This window comes from Phymastichus coffea, unplaced genomic scaffold (assembly GCF_024137745.1).
Source record: "Phymastichus coffea isolate CEN01 unplaced genomic scaffold, Cenicafe_Pcof_1.1 PCOF00020, whole genome shotgun sequence".
Lineage (NCBI taxonomy): Eukaryota > Metazoa > Arthropoda > Insecta > Hymenoptera > Eulophidae > Phymastichus > Phymastichus coffea.
The window spans coordinates 1138469-1152947 of record NW_026706831.1 but is presented as its reverse complement, the minus strand read 5'-3'; the positions used below and the strand labels follow the sequence as shown (position 1 = coordinate 1152947).

The 14479-nt window shown below is 34.5% G+C and overlaps 1 protein-coding gene across 1 annotated transcript in view; it reads left to right on the top strand.

The window, feature by feature from the left end:
* LOC131675393 (dynein axonemal heavy chain 8) overlaps positions 1 to 14138 on the top strand; it is a 53767-nt gene extending 39629 nt beyond the window's left edge. The window contains exons 56-60 of the mRNA XM_058954361.1: positions 18 to 159; positions 8826 to 9015; positions 13583 to 13704; positions 13788 to 13949; positions 14013 to 14138. Coding sequence (XP_058810344.1) covers positions 18 to 159; positions 8826 to 9015; positions 13583 to 13704; positions 13788 to 13949; positions 14013 to 14138 — 742 coding nt within the window. The remainder of the gene's footprint in view (positions 1 to 17; positions 160 to 8825; positions 9016 to 13582; positions 13705 to 13787; positions 13950 to 14012) is intronic.
* The last annotated feature ends 341 nt before the right edge of the window (positions 14139 to 14479 follow it).

The window sequence follows — 14479 nt, the reverse complement described above, 5'->3', positions numbered from 1 at the left end:
ATTACTTTTTTTATTAGATTGCGTGCCATGGGACACACAGCTCCAATGAATATATTTTTAAAACAAGAAATAGATCGCATCCAGGTGGTCCTTAATCTAGTTAGATCTACATTGAAAAACTTATTACTTGCTATCGAGGGAGTAATAATCATGAGTGAGGTTAGAATGATATTGTTATATAATGTAATAGAGCCATTATAATTTTGTTTGGTCATACTATAATTTCAATAGTGGATAAGTTTTTGGTGTGTTTCGATCATAAATTTTTCGAGTATTAATTTATAGAAATTCTAGTATCGATTAACAAAAAATAGATGCTTTACTTTCGAAGAGTATGGCATGAAAATTAGATTTACATAGCGTTGAAGCTTTAGATTTTGCGAGTTGCTTAATTTGAAAGCGGTTCATCTAGATCAATTAGCAAAATTGTGTCGGCAATTAGAAAAAAATGCACTAATTTCCGAAATTGACCATAGAATGATCAGACGTGAACATAACTACCAAATTATTACAATAGATTAAAAAACCGGAAAGAAATCCAGCTTATAATTCAAAGTCTTCCTAAAGCAACTAAGACAGAATTGAAAATAAACCAAATAGTTTACATATAAATAGAAATCCCCGAAACGAAATTATCTCCCATAGCTTGTTCAATTGCTTTCGAATTTTATATTCATTGTTCATAAATTTTTTAACATATTACATAAATGTCAAAATGCCAGTCTCTTAATGTTAAGTATGACCAATAGTAGTTTATCGTTGTTCGTAGTTAATACAAAAATAATATACTGCCCCGTTCAAAAATTTATTAAAAATCAAAAAAGCTCAAAAGTTCTTCAATATTATATCGAATCAAAAACTAATTGAATAACGCATTCATGACGTATATTTTTCGGCGAATGTCGTTTACAATCAAATTGATTGGTTTCTATTAAAATTTCATCATGGCTTCAAAAAGACTGAATTATAAATTGACCTTTCTGTCTGAGTATTTAAAACATTGAAAAAATAACAACTGTACGAAGTTATCCATGTCTAAAATTGCTCAAAAATGTGTGTTTTTTCCTTCTAATTGTTGACACAATTTTGCCAATTGTTCTAGATGAACCACTAATGTATCGATGAGCAATTTTTTTAGTTTAAATGTTATCTAAGTCTCATTTTCATGCGGTTTTTGCGCAAAGATATACGCTTTGAAAGTATGATATTAATCTTGTTTTAAACGATAGTAGTCTCAAGCGATTCTAAAAGGTGAATACGGGGAAGACACGAAAAGCTTTAATTGAACGTGCTTCATATTGCGAGTTAACTAATCATGAGACTTATAATATAAATTCATATAGTCGATAATCCTTTCCATCCAGAGAAAAGTAATAAACTTATTGTTAACTAAATTTTTTATTTTTATTGTTGAATAAATTTAGTACTTTTATTCCTATGTAAAACAAGATAACTATGATCAACATTTGCAAACTGTAATAGGAAATACAGATAACATTTTTTTTCTCTTATTCACTAGGAATAGAGTTTTTATTTCTATTTATTTTCTTTTACGTCTAAATGAAAGTATTCTATCATTTATTTTTGACTTTCAAGTTAAGAAAAGGAATATGAAAGTATGAGTATGAAATATGATATTTTCCTATACAAGTTTTAAAATGAAGTTATAATTTACTTTGCGGGATGATTACACAGGCCGACAAAATTTAATGAAAATCCTCACCCAAAAACATGACCTTATGTGCCCGAAGAATTTTGGTGCGCTGAATCCGAATCTGACCTCAGAATTAACCCTATACTTCAGGATTTCCAGATATTCTAACCTAAAAGTGCAAAAAATACGGTTTTTTGCTATATCCGAGGTTATGTGACACCATGAATAATTTTTTTTCAAAAACGGGTAATACCACCACAAAGGAACACTCTTGTCCTTTAAATTCCATTTTTCAGATTCAAGATAACTTTTTATTTTCATTGAGATATCACTGATTGATTTTCAGTACTTTCTTAATTTTATAATAACATTAAAACAGCCAATATAGTATATGTGAGGCTATAACCCCAATTTATAAGTGATCGATATCGATAAAAAAAATGTATACATGGGTTTTTGGAAATGCTGATCGCGAATACGAAGTCAGATGTAGAACATTTAAAATGCCGGATCCAATATGGTGGACCAAAAATTTAATGTGACCAGATTCAACTGGAAAAATGTACACTTGAGTTCTTGGTATTATTGATCATGAATTTGAAGTCAGATTTTGAAAATTCAAAATGGCGGTCCAATATGTGGAACAAAAATTTTATAAGTGATCGGATTCAATCTAAAACATTTAAGCATGGACTTTTTGGGGTTACTGACCACGAATATGAAGTTAGATTTTGATATTAAAGACATTTGGGTTTAAGGATTAGGAATTACAGCCGAACAGGTTACAGAGCTCTTACCTCTCATCCTCTCCTTAACTCCCGAACCATCTAGACCACAACGCTTAAAATAAAAATTTCTTAACTCCCTAGCCCTGTAACGTGCGAGGTTATAACCCCAAACCCTTAATCCCCAGTTACCTCAACCCCCTAGCCCCGTGACTTGCGAGTGTATATTCTCAGTCCTCTGGAACCCTGTTACTTGCAAGTGTATATTCCCAGACCCTTGAATCTCAAATCCCTTAACCCTTTCATTCACTCAATGAGTACGTGAATTCGATCGTAACTTTAATATGCCACCCGTAAATTTTTCGAATCGCTGTTCCAATATAGCAGACCAAATATTTGATATTTGATTTGATTTAAAGAAAATATTCTTTACATTTTTTTTACTTATATATTTGAGGTATCGTTGAAGTTAGATTTTATGAAACAGAAACTCATTGTGAAACACTCTCTTCTTCTTTAGTTCAAATTCTATCATATCAAATATTTTTGGCCTGGTTCATTAAACCCGACATTTCGAATTCGCAAAATATGACTTCATAGTCTATATCTATAGGTTTTTTAGGTCATAAATTATGATCCGTAACCCAACCTTAACAAACCATGTATATATTTTTGTTCGAATTTAGTCTAATATAAAATTTTTGGTCCGCCGTATTGGATCCGCCATGTTAAATTTGCAAAGTATGACTTTATATTTCTAATCAGCGACCCCAAAAATCCATGTATATATTTTTTCGTTCAAATTTAATCAAATATAATATTTCTGGTCCGTCATATTGGATCCGCCATGTTAAATTTGCAAAATATGACTTCATATTCGTAATCATCGACTCCAAAAACCTAAGTGTACATTTTTCCAGTTGAATTCGGTTACAAAAAATATTTGGTGCACCATATTGGATTCGCCATTTTAAATTTTCTACATCTGACTTCGTATTCGTAATCAACATTCCCGAAAACCCATGTATACATTTTTTCGATCGATACCAATCACTTATAAATTGGGGTTATAGCCTCACATATGCTATATAGGCTGTTTTAATGTTATTATAAAATTGTGAAAGTACTTAAACTCAATCAGTGATACCTCGATGAAAAAAAAGTTATCTAGAATCTGAAAAATGGATTTTAAAGGGCAAGAGTTCTCTTTTGTGGTGGTATTATCCATTTAAAAAAAAAAGTTATTCCCGGTGTCACATAACCTCGAATATAGCAATAAACCGTGTTTTTCGCACTTTAAGGTTAGAATATCTCGAAAACCTGACATATAGGGTTAATTCGTAGGTCAGATTCGGATTCAGCGCACCAAAATCCTTCAGGCACACAAGGTTCTGTTTCTAGGTGAGAAATTTGTCGGCTTGTGTTATTTATCTATACTTACGAGTTATACATAAAATTTTGTTCTTTTTTTATGCCTGTGACTACTTGATTAACTTAACCCTTTGCGGCATAGTGGTAAGTATACTTTCCACCTTTTTGAAATGAGATTTTCATGTATGAAGGGCTCTAATAAATCCTTGCTCGCGGGGATTTTTAATATTTTATCCTTCTAATATGTTAATGAATGTATAACTATATCAAATTATCGATTTTTAGTCGCCATTTTTTAAAAAATGGCTGAAAAGTGCACCAAAATGACGATTTTTTAGAAAAAAAATCATTATTGAAAGCAAATGTTACTATAATCGTGCAAAAAAAAATTACTTGTAGGTTTTCAGGGTCACTGAATACGAATCTACAGTCAGAATTTGAAAATTTTAATTTCCAAGATGGCGGATCCAATATGGCGGATCCATTTTTCAGCTAAATTTTATTTTTTCATTTATTTTGAGTCAATTTCGGTACTAAGGGGTTTTTGGGGTCGCTGATTACGAATCTGAATTCAGAATTTGAAAATTTTTAATTTCTAAGATGGCGGATCCAATGTGGTGGATGAATTTTTCAGCTAAGTTTGCTTTTTCCATATATTTTAGATCAAACTCGTTACTTTGGGGTTTTGAGGGTCGTTGATTACGATTTTTAAGTCAAAGTTTGAAAATATTTAATTCCAAGTTGGCAGATTTAATATGGCGGATCCATTGTTTAGGTGATTTTCTTTATAAAATACATTTCATGTATCGTAAAAAGAAATTTTACCTAAAAATCGGATTTCAATATTTCGACTTTATAATATAAATTAAGAGATATTTTTATAATATATACTTTATAATATAAATTAAGAGTAAATTTTTTTAATTCTAAGTTTCGGTGTACATTGATTATCCCATGTGTGTTCAAAAATTATTTATCATTTTTTTATGACGAAATTATTATTTGAGTGTTTTGCATGTTGTGCCTAAAGTCAGAAACAATTTTAAATATCTATTTTTTTTGTTAAAATTGGAGTAAGTTGATTTGTTGTTTGGTGATAGAACCTGCTGTTCACAAATCAAAATTCAGAAATTGGAATTTTACAATTCAAAATAACGGGCTATTTTTCATTTAAATTTTTTTCAATTCCAAATTTTCCATGTATAAAAATTACAAGTAAATTTTTCATAAATTTTAAAATACTTTATTTTACCATTTTCGCAGCTACAAAAATTTAGTCGTTTTTCAAATATATAGCTAATATATTTTTTATGTTCATTATCTTTGGTATTTGTTTGGTAATATTTTTCCTGTTATAATTAATTTGATACACATCAAAATATGACTAGAGCACGTAGGGTTCTTGTGACAGTTATTCCTAGTGATTCGGAATCTATTGACGGATTATGCAATTCTGATATAGAACGAAATGAAAATGAGATAGAAGAAGAAGATGAAGATGCACAAGAGGAAGAAGATGATGAAGATGAGGAAGTAGGAGATGAAGTTTTAACTGAAGATGAAGAGGTGGAAGATGAAGTGGTGGAAGTATTGGAAAAAGATGCAAAAAGTAAAGAAAACTGGGTCAATAAAGCCAGATCGAAGGATGACATCCCTTTTACTAAAAATTTTGGCCCTAATATACCAGAAGATATTAGAACTCCATTGGATTTGTTTTCGTGTTTATTTTCAGAAGATCTTTTAGACCTCATAGTTCTGCAAAGAAATAATTATGCTCATCAAAATAATAGAAAACAAATACCTATAACGAAAAATGAACTGATCATCTTTTTAGGCATTAATATTCTTATGGGAATCAAAAAAATGCCATCGTATCGTGATTATTGGTCTTCTGACCCTAAACTGAATGATCCTTACATAAGTTCATTGATGACCGTAAATCGTTTCGGATTTTTTCTTGGTAACATTCACATGACTGATAACAGCAAGGAACCAAAAAGAACAGAACCAAATTATGACAAATTATATAAATTGCGACCTATGATAGATAAGCTGAATGAAAATTTTAAAAAATATATGACTCCAAGTAAATACCAATCCATAGACGAATCAATGATAAAATTCAAAGGCCGCAGTAGCTTGAAACAATACATGCCTCAAAAACCAATCAAACGTGGGTACAAATGTTGGGTTCGTGCAGATGAATCGGGTTACATATGTGAATTTCAGATATACACGGGTAAAAAGGAAAGTACTGAAAAAGATCTTGGGCCACGAGTTGTAAAAGAACTTACACGAGAACTTGTTGGTGATAATCATCACGTATACGAGGTGTGTTCAAAAAATAACGAGAATTTTCGTTTTATGAAAAAAATATTTATTTATTCATCTACATTAATGTTGTCGCCTTCAAAGTAGTCCCCTTCGGATACAATACACTTATGCCAACGCTTTTTCCAATCCTCGAAACACTTTTGAAACTCGATCTTTGTAATAGCTTTTAGCTCTTTCAGCGATTCGCTTTTAATGTCATCTATGCTTGTAAAACGGCGGCCTTTTAATGTTCTCTTTATTTTTGGAAATAGAAAAAAGTCACATGGAGCCATATCTGGCGAATATGGAGGCTGAGGCATCCTTACAGTTTCGTTTTTGGCCAAAAATTCACGAACAAGCTATGAAGTGTAAGCAGGCGCATTATCGTGGTGCAAAAGCCATGAATTGTTTTGCCACAAATCCGGGCGTTTTTTTCGGATTGCTTCACGCAAACGACGTTGAACTTGTAGGTAGTACTGCTTATTGATTGTTTGACCTTGTGGCAAGAATTCATAATGCACTATGCCATTAAAATCGAAGAACACAGTGAGCATAACCTTCACATTCGACCGTACTTGTCGAGCCTTTTTCGGTCTTGGCGATCCAGAATGCCTCCACTGGGACGATTGAGCCTTAGTTTCGACATCATATCCGTAAATCCATGTTTCGTCACCTGTTATAACACGTTCAGTAGTTCTGCATCGTTATTGACTTCATTTAGCGACTCCTGAGCAACTTCCATTCGCCGCTGTTTTTGTTCGAAATTCAACAATTTTGGAACGAATTTTGCTGCCACACGTTTCATACCCAAAACATTCGAAAAAATTTGATGGCATGAGCCAACTGATATGCCAACATCATCAGCGACTTCTCTGATTGTGATTCGGCGATCGTTCATAACCATTTCTTTCACTTTTTTCACGTTTTCATCGGTTGTTGATGTGCTTGGGCGTCCGGGTCGTTCGTCATCTTCAACGTTTTCGTGGCCATCTTGGAAACGCTTATACCACTCATAAATCCTTGCTTTACTCATAGCAGACTCACTATATGCCTTTGTTAACATTTGACAAACTTTACTACACTTTATTTCATTTTTTACGCAAAATTTAATACAAATTCTTTGATCCATTTTTTTTCACAAACGAAAATCGCCGAGCTCGAAAAACACGTCTAACGTTAGCGGCTGCCACTTAAAAAGTAAGCAATGAATATTGCTGAAAATTTTATCGTACTTCAGGGGCATGTGTACCAACATAATAAAAACAAAATTTTATACAAGCGGACTCTCCAAACCCGCGAAATTTAAAAATTCTCGTTACTTTTTGAACACACCTCGTATTTTGACAACTACTTTACAAGCGTTAAATTAATGATTGATCTGAAACGAGACAATATTTTTGCTTGCGGGACAGTTCGTAAAGATCGAAAAAGACTACCTAAGAGTGATATATCTGACAAGAATTTAGAACCTGGTAAATTTGAATATAAATGCTCGAATACAGGCGTTCGGTGGATAAAATGGATGGATAAAAAACCAGTTAATTTTTTATCGAACTATCATAATCCTTCTGAAGTAACTACAGTAATGCGTAAACAAAAAGATGGCTCGTCGAAAAATGTTAGTTGTCCTGTAATGTGTTCAGACTATAATAAATACATGGGTTTTGTTGATAAATCAGATCAACTAATATCTACTTACAAAATTGACCGAAAATCAAAAAAATGGTGGCATCGAATATTTTGGCATCTCTTGGATACAACTATTCTTAATTCGTTCATTTTATATAGCAAAAAAGATTTCAAACCTTGCATGAGTTCTAAACAATTTCGCTTGACTTTAATACCAACTGGTTGAGGGTAAATTCCCAACTTCTAAAGGTAGAAAACGTTTGAGAACAATTGTAACAACCACAGCCAAGCCTCAGGTTTCAATTGAAAAAAGACGATGTGAATCGTCTCATTTACCCATTTACACTGACAAATCGAGGCGTTGTGCTCATTGTAGCACAAAAAAGGATCAAAAACGTTTATCATGGATATGTAAGATTTGTGAAGTACCATTGTGTATAGTATAACACCTACAAGAAACTGTTTTCATTTGTATCATAACTAAATAAAATATAATTTTTAACAGAAATTAAAATAAAATATATAAAAAAATGAAAAAATGAAAAATAAAAAAAAAAAAATAAAATAAAGAAAAAATAAGAAAAAAATTAAAAAAAATAAAAAAATAAAAAATAAACAAAAATACAAAAATGGAGACTTACCACTACGTCCTCGCTCATGTCTCTGGGTTCGGCTAAGAGTGGTAATATTATCAAAAATGTAAAAATTTTAGCAGAATATAGTATGGAATGGCGAGTGTAAAAAAAACACTGAACAAACACATGGGTCTGTCATATATCGGCTTTCTACTTCCATTCAGGATACTTCAATCTAGCTGAAAAATGGATCCGCCATATTGGATCCGCCATCTTGGAAATTAAAATTTTCAAATTCTGACTTCAGATTCGTAATCAGTGACCCCAAAAACCTACCGGGTAACAGTTTTCATATTTATATTATTGTTTCAAAAATGTGTGCCGCAAAGGGTTAAATATTAGATTTTTGATGATAAGAATTTTTTATAAAACTTTTATATAAAATATCTTTTTTCTAGTTTAGTAATATAACCTTTACTGTTGAATTGAGAATTAAAATTATTTTGGATTTTCTATCGTCATATAATCTTAATAAGTAAAACTATATATTTTCATTAGCAACTTCGAGACGCATTTGACAATATATATGATGCGCGAATCCCGCAATTTTGGAAATCAAAGTCTTGGGAATCAACGACTCTTGGATTCTGGTTTACAGAACTTATAGAGCGCAATCAACAGTTCTCCTCGTGGTTATATGACGGAAGACCAACGACATTTTGGATGACCGGATTTTTCAATCCACAAGGTAATCTTTTGTGTGAGTGTGGGGGGATACGTATATGTATGTGTGTGTATGTTTTCTTTTATCCGAAGAGTTGAAGAATACTTTATGCATCATAACGAGCCATCGGAACTCGCCATGTGTTGGACTCTCCTGTTCGGACCATTATTGCGAACGTGCAATAGTGGCCTTCTTCAGGTATACCCTCCAAATTCCTACCTCTTTAATTCCATCTTTGCTTCTCAGGGGAGGCTTCGGTTATAGCAGCCCTTTCGTTTTTAGGTCGTCATAGTTTTTTCTCTTCGTCGTCTTCCATCTTCATTGTCTTAATCCTTGTTCTCTTCTTTCTTCATTTTTTCGTTCTTCTTTTCTTTTGATGGAGTTCAGCTGGTCCGTTATTGATGTTGAGAGAACCACGACCACCTCCCAGCTTTCGGTTAAGCTGGATGTCCTCGTCGATTTCTGGGTAAATAGGGCACTCGCTATGTGTGTACTAATGCCGTGCAGGTAATAGTGAAAATATCCATAACCAATGAGCACCTGAGTCGGCTGGAACGTAATGTATCCATGTCTCCTCTTCCACTTTCTGATGTTTGAAATGATACGGTGCGTCCAGTGACCATCTGTGGCTGAGTCCCATTCTTTTTTTTCAACCCTTTCCGGGAGCCATCGTTCATTAGAGCCTTCTGGATTGGGTTCGGATGTTTGTCAGTTTCGTCATTTCGTCCTCTGCAATATTTAGTAGTTCTTTCAGCTGCCAATAGTTTTATCGGTACAATTCCCGAGATCACCGATATAGCTATATCGGACATGGTGCGGTATGCACGGGTTATTCTTAGTGTGGCTGTTCTACAAGCCTTTCGGCACAAAGCTCTGTAAGTTGTGTTACTCGTCAGCGTGTCGGCCCAGATGTGTGAGAGCACCATATAGAATTACAAAGCTCACAACTGTCGAAAGTCACAGCCTTCGCGACTGCTTAGATCCCTCAATATTGAGTATAATGCCTGCTATTGCTTGAACAATGTTCAATGTCTTGTTGCCTGCATTTATAAGATGGTCTTTAAGTAAGAGCCGTGTATTTAGTGTGATGCCTAGGTATGTCAGTTGGTCCCCTAATCGTATCTGCTTGCCTTCCACCGTGACGGTGATGTACCTTTTTTTTTGGTGCGGGAGGCCTCCGTCTTTTCCGCAGCAACCATCTTTGTTAGGTGTATCCAATCATCGCTTGTGGCTCGTCTTCTAGGCATTTAGGCAGTTAACCGCCTTGTGGCCCTCTGTCTTATATCTGAAGCATTACTTCGATCGGTCTTCTGAGCTCTTGCAGTCTTTTGCCATGTGGCCCATTTTAAGACATCGGTAACACTACTGTGTTGTCTCTCGGGTTCGTACTTTGCAGTTGACTGAGCATATCCTTAGCATCTCATTTTTCAGCAACCTATTTGCAGTGGCTGTAGGGATTATGACTTTTACCAGGTACAAGTCCCTGATGTTTATGGCATCAGGGGCGATTGCGTTCTCCCCTATTACTGCTTGGGTGGCCCCTGCCACTTCTTCCTTGGTAGTAGCCTCATCTATGTCCCTAATGATGATTACCTCTCTGTGTTCCATAACCACGATCTCTGTGTACAAGCCCTCACCAATTGCCTTAATCTTGATGGCATCGGTGCGAGGTGGTCGGGGACCATTCCTCGTCCTTGGTCTTTCTTTGATGACCTTGTTTGCCTGGGTCGTCTTCTCTTGTTGCTACTGCATCCTTGTTTTTATCCTTTTTTTGTCTACCGTTACCAATTCTTCAGTTTTTCCTGGACTTTTGTAGATATCATTTGAGGGGTGAACTTATTTCGATTCAACTTTTTTTCCGCTTTTTTTACCGCCTGTGGAATCAGCAGGGTTGGCGTCACCTCTTCTCTCATCTTTTGGGTATTTACTCTCTTTGTTTGAATCCTAAAGAAGAGCATTGTCTGGTATGCTCGACATATGCCCATGCCCGATTGGTGCTCCGGCACTTCTTACTATCATCTATTGGCTAAGAGCCTTGTCAGAAGTTCTTGCCATCTCCATAATTTCCTAATAAACGTTGTAATTGTCAAGAACAAACTTCAAAAGTACCTTAACTTTCTCCTGCCATGGATTTAAGGACTTAGATTTCTCATCTGCTGCTGCGTTTTCCAGCGGCGTTCTCTGTCCGCTGTCCTCCTCCTCCATACCAATACGGTAATCTCTCTCTATCTCCCCCCTTGTTAGGTTATGTTTATTTTCGACATATTCTCTTTAGTTTCGTCCCGGTGTATGTACGACCCTTTGGACCTCGTCCCTCCATCTATGGGGACAGCTGGCCCCAACACATACCTGTAAGCGGTACCAGACTGGGTATATGACACTCGAATATAGCACATCCTGTCGTGTTAGCTCACCTCTGCTCTCTCGACCTTCTGACTCCAAATATAGGTGTTTAGGTCTCTGGAAAGTTTCCGACATGGTTCGCACAACATTACGCACTCGCCAAGCGGATTGACCAGTGCTAGCTAGATACTGGTCGCTGGTCTTGGCGTCAGCGGGAGCCAAAGATGGTTCAAGTCACTTCAGCATATAGTGTTGGATTATATTCCAATCCAGGATCTCCTTTTGGCAGCTCATGGATCGCACCGTACGACAAGCACGGCAGTCAGCCCTAGCGGGTAGGCGAATATATCCGTTTATTTAATTAACCCTGGACAGGGACCCTATCACAAGATGCTAACATCCCGGCCAGATTTTTCTTGTTTATTTTAATGAGGTTGTTACTTTTTTCCCTCTTCCTTCCCTACCTTGCATGGCGGAGCCCTGGGCTTGGGACTGGTGTAGCGGAATGTTTGTGCGTGCGTCCATGCGTGCGTGCGTGTGTGTGTATGTGTATGTGTGTGTACGTGTACGAGCATGCGCATGCGCGCGCATGTGTGCGTGTATCTATATATATATATATATGTATACGTATCGTATATGTGAAGCGTTCTTGTCAATCAAAACATAGTTCTCTCCAAAATTCACATGGATGGATTTTGGCGATTAAGAGTTCAAGTGATTCCTTATCAACCCCTTTTCATAAACGCATATAGCCTTTTCGAAAATAATTACATGATGACTCAATATGGCGGTCACACAATACGAAAAAATGAAAACCTTCATTATGAAAGCTTGTAAAAAAATTTTTTAACGTTATATTCAATGACGGTCTCAAAGTGTTGGTAAGTCGCGTCCTTGTAGGGTTAATAAGATAGAATGGCAAAATTCAAAATAGTTGATCCACAATGACGGTTAAAAGCAAAAAATTGTCAAAATTAAGAAAAAATATTGTCAGACAGATACCAATTTCAGTCTACGGAAGTTTTTGAAGTTGCGAAATGAGAATCTGAGCTTAGATTTAAAAATTTATTATGGCAAATCCAATATGGCACGAGCGTCATAAAATTCAGTTAAGCTTACATAAAATGGGTATAATCGTGTTGTTAATAGATGTATAACGGTTTTTGAGGTTACTGAATAAGAATCTGAGATATAATTTTCAAAATTCACAATGACGAATGTAATGTGCCTGCGATACACTCTGAAAATTAAGGTTAAACGAATAATAATAATAATCAGAATCGTCTCGGTAATACATTTATAGTAGTTTCTAAAATTGTTGAATAAGAATTATATATCCAATTTTCACAATTAAGCAAGACGTTCTCCGCGAACATGAAAATACTACTATACTATACTATACTAAATATACTATACTACTATACTATTATACTTGATTTTTGTAAACTTAACCAGATTTTAGGGTGCTACTGCCATATTAGGTTCGCCATTTTAAATTTTGAAAATCTAAATTCAGATTTTTATTCAGTAACCTTAAAAATCGTTTTATGTCCATCAATAAGATGATTTTACTTAATAATTTTTTCAAATTTAGCTAGAATTAAGAGATGTTGACGCCATATTGGAACCGCTATTTGGAATTGTAAAATCTAACCTCATTTTCTTATTCATCGACCTCAACAATTTCTGTAGACTAAATATGATATCTATCTAACTATCTTTTTTTTAATTTGGACGATTTTTCACTTTTAGCCGCAATCTTGTATAAACCCTCTTCGATTTCATCATTCTATCTTCTTCACCCTATGAGAATGTCAACTATCAATAATTTGAGGCTTTAATTAATTGAATAGAACGTTAAAGCTTTTTTTACAAACTTTTATAATTGAGGTTTCCATTTTTTCGTGTTTTGTGATCGCGATCTTGAGCCATAATGTTAATATTTTCGAAAAGACCATGTAGGTTCATGAAGGGGAGTTGATGAGGAACAATTTGAGCCTTTAATCACCAGAATCCATTCATATGAATTTTGGAGAGAACTCTGTTCCGACTCACAAAAAACTTCCTTTATATATAAATTCTTATATTCAGCTTTAATTTATTTTGAATTTGAGCTTTATAACAAATTCATTTTCCAACTCAATCGTATTTTATTTAGTTTTGTAAATTTAATATGTAACAAATCCGGTTTTGCATTATAATTAATAAGTAAATTATTCAGAAAACTCACACAAATATTTATTCATAGGATTTTTAACTGCAATGAGACAAGAAGTTACTCGTATGCACAAAGGTTGGGCTTTAGACAATGTAGTTCTTTACAATGATGTCACTAAATTTAACTCTGATGAAGTTAAAATTCCTCCAGTTGTATGCTATTATTATTACTATTCTCACAATAAAAAACTCATTGTATATGCTGCCTACTTGATTGTTCTACATTCACTGTGTAGGAAGGCGTGTATGTGCATGGTCTGTATTTAGAAGGTGCGGGATGGAATAAAAGACATAACCGGCTTTGTGACTCAGCTAATAAAGTTCTTTATGTTATGATGCCAGTAATACATATTTATGCAGTTTACAATGCTCCAGAAAAAATTATGAAAGTTTACAACGTCAGTAATAAGTATACATTGTCAATTAATCATTCAGTATGTTATTACATTTTTTATTTGTAGTGTCCAGTCTATAAAAAGCCAGCTAGAACTTATGTGCACTTCGTAACACCACTCTGGTTACCAACGGAAAAATCTCCAGATTATTGGATTTTGCGCGGTGTTGCTTTACTTTGTGATGTCAAATAAAATTGTGATGTAACAATTTTTTAAATCGAATTTAAATGATCTATTTTGTACTCCATGAGTTTTAAGCGGTTTTACATCTTTTACTAAATTTATTGACTTATGAAAAATCGAACAGACATTTTCAAAATATCAAACTATAGTTATAATTTACGTTAGTATAAGTTGTAGCAGAGTGAATATTTTTTTTTGCTGAACATGTGTGCAATGGTAGTTGCCCGTACGAGCAGCCTTTGTATTCGTCGGCTACTGCTGGTGTCTTCTTCGTCGTAATCCTTTAAGTACAAAAGCCTAGTGGTTTATCCGATGTTCACTGCAAAGGATAGGCTGTAAATGAGCACGAG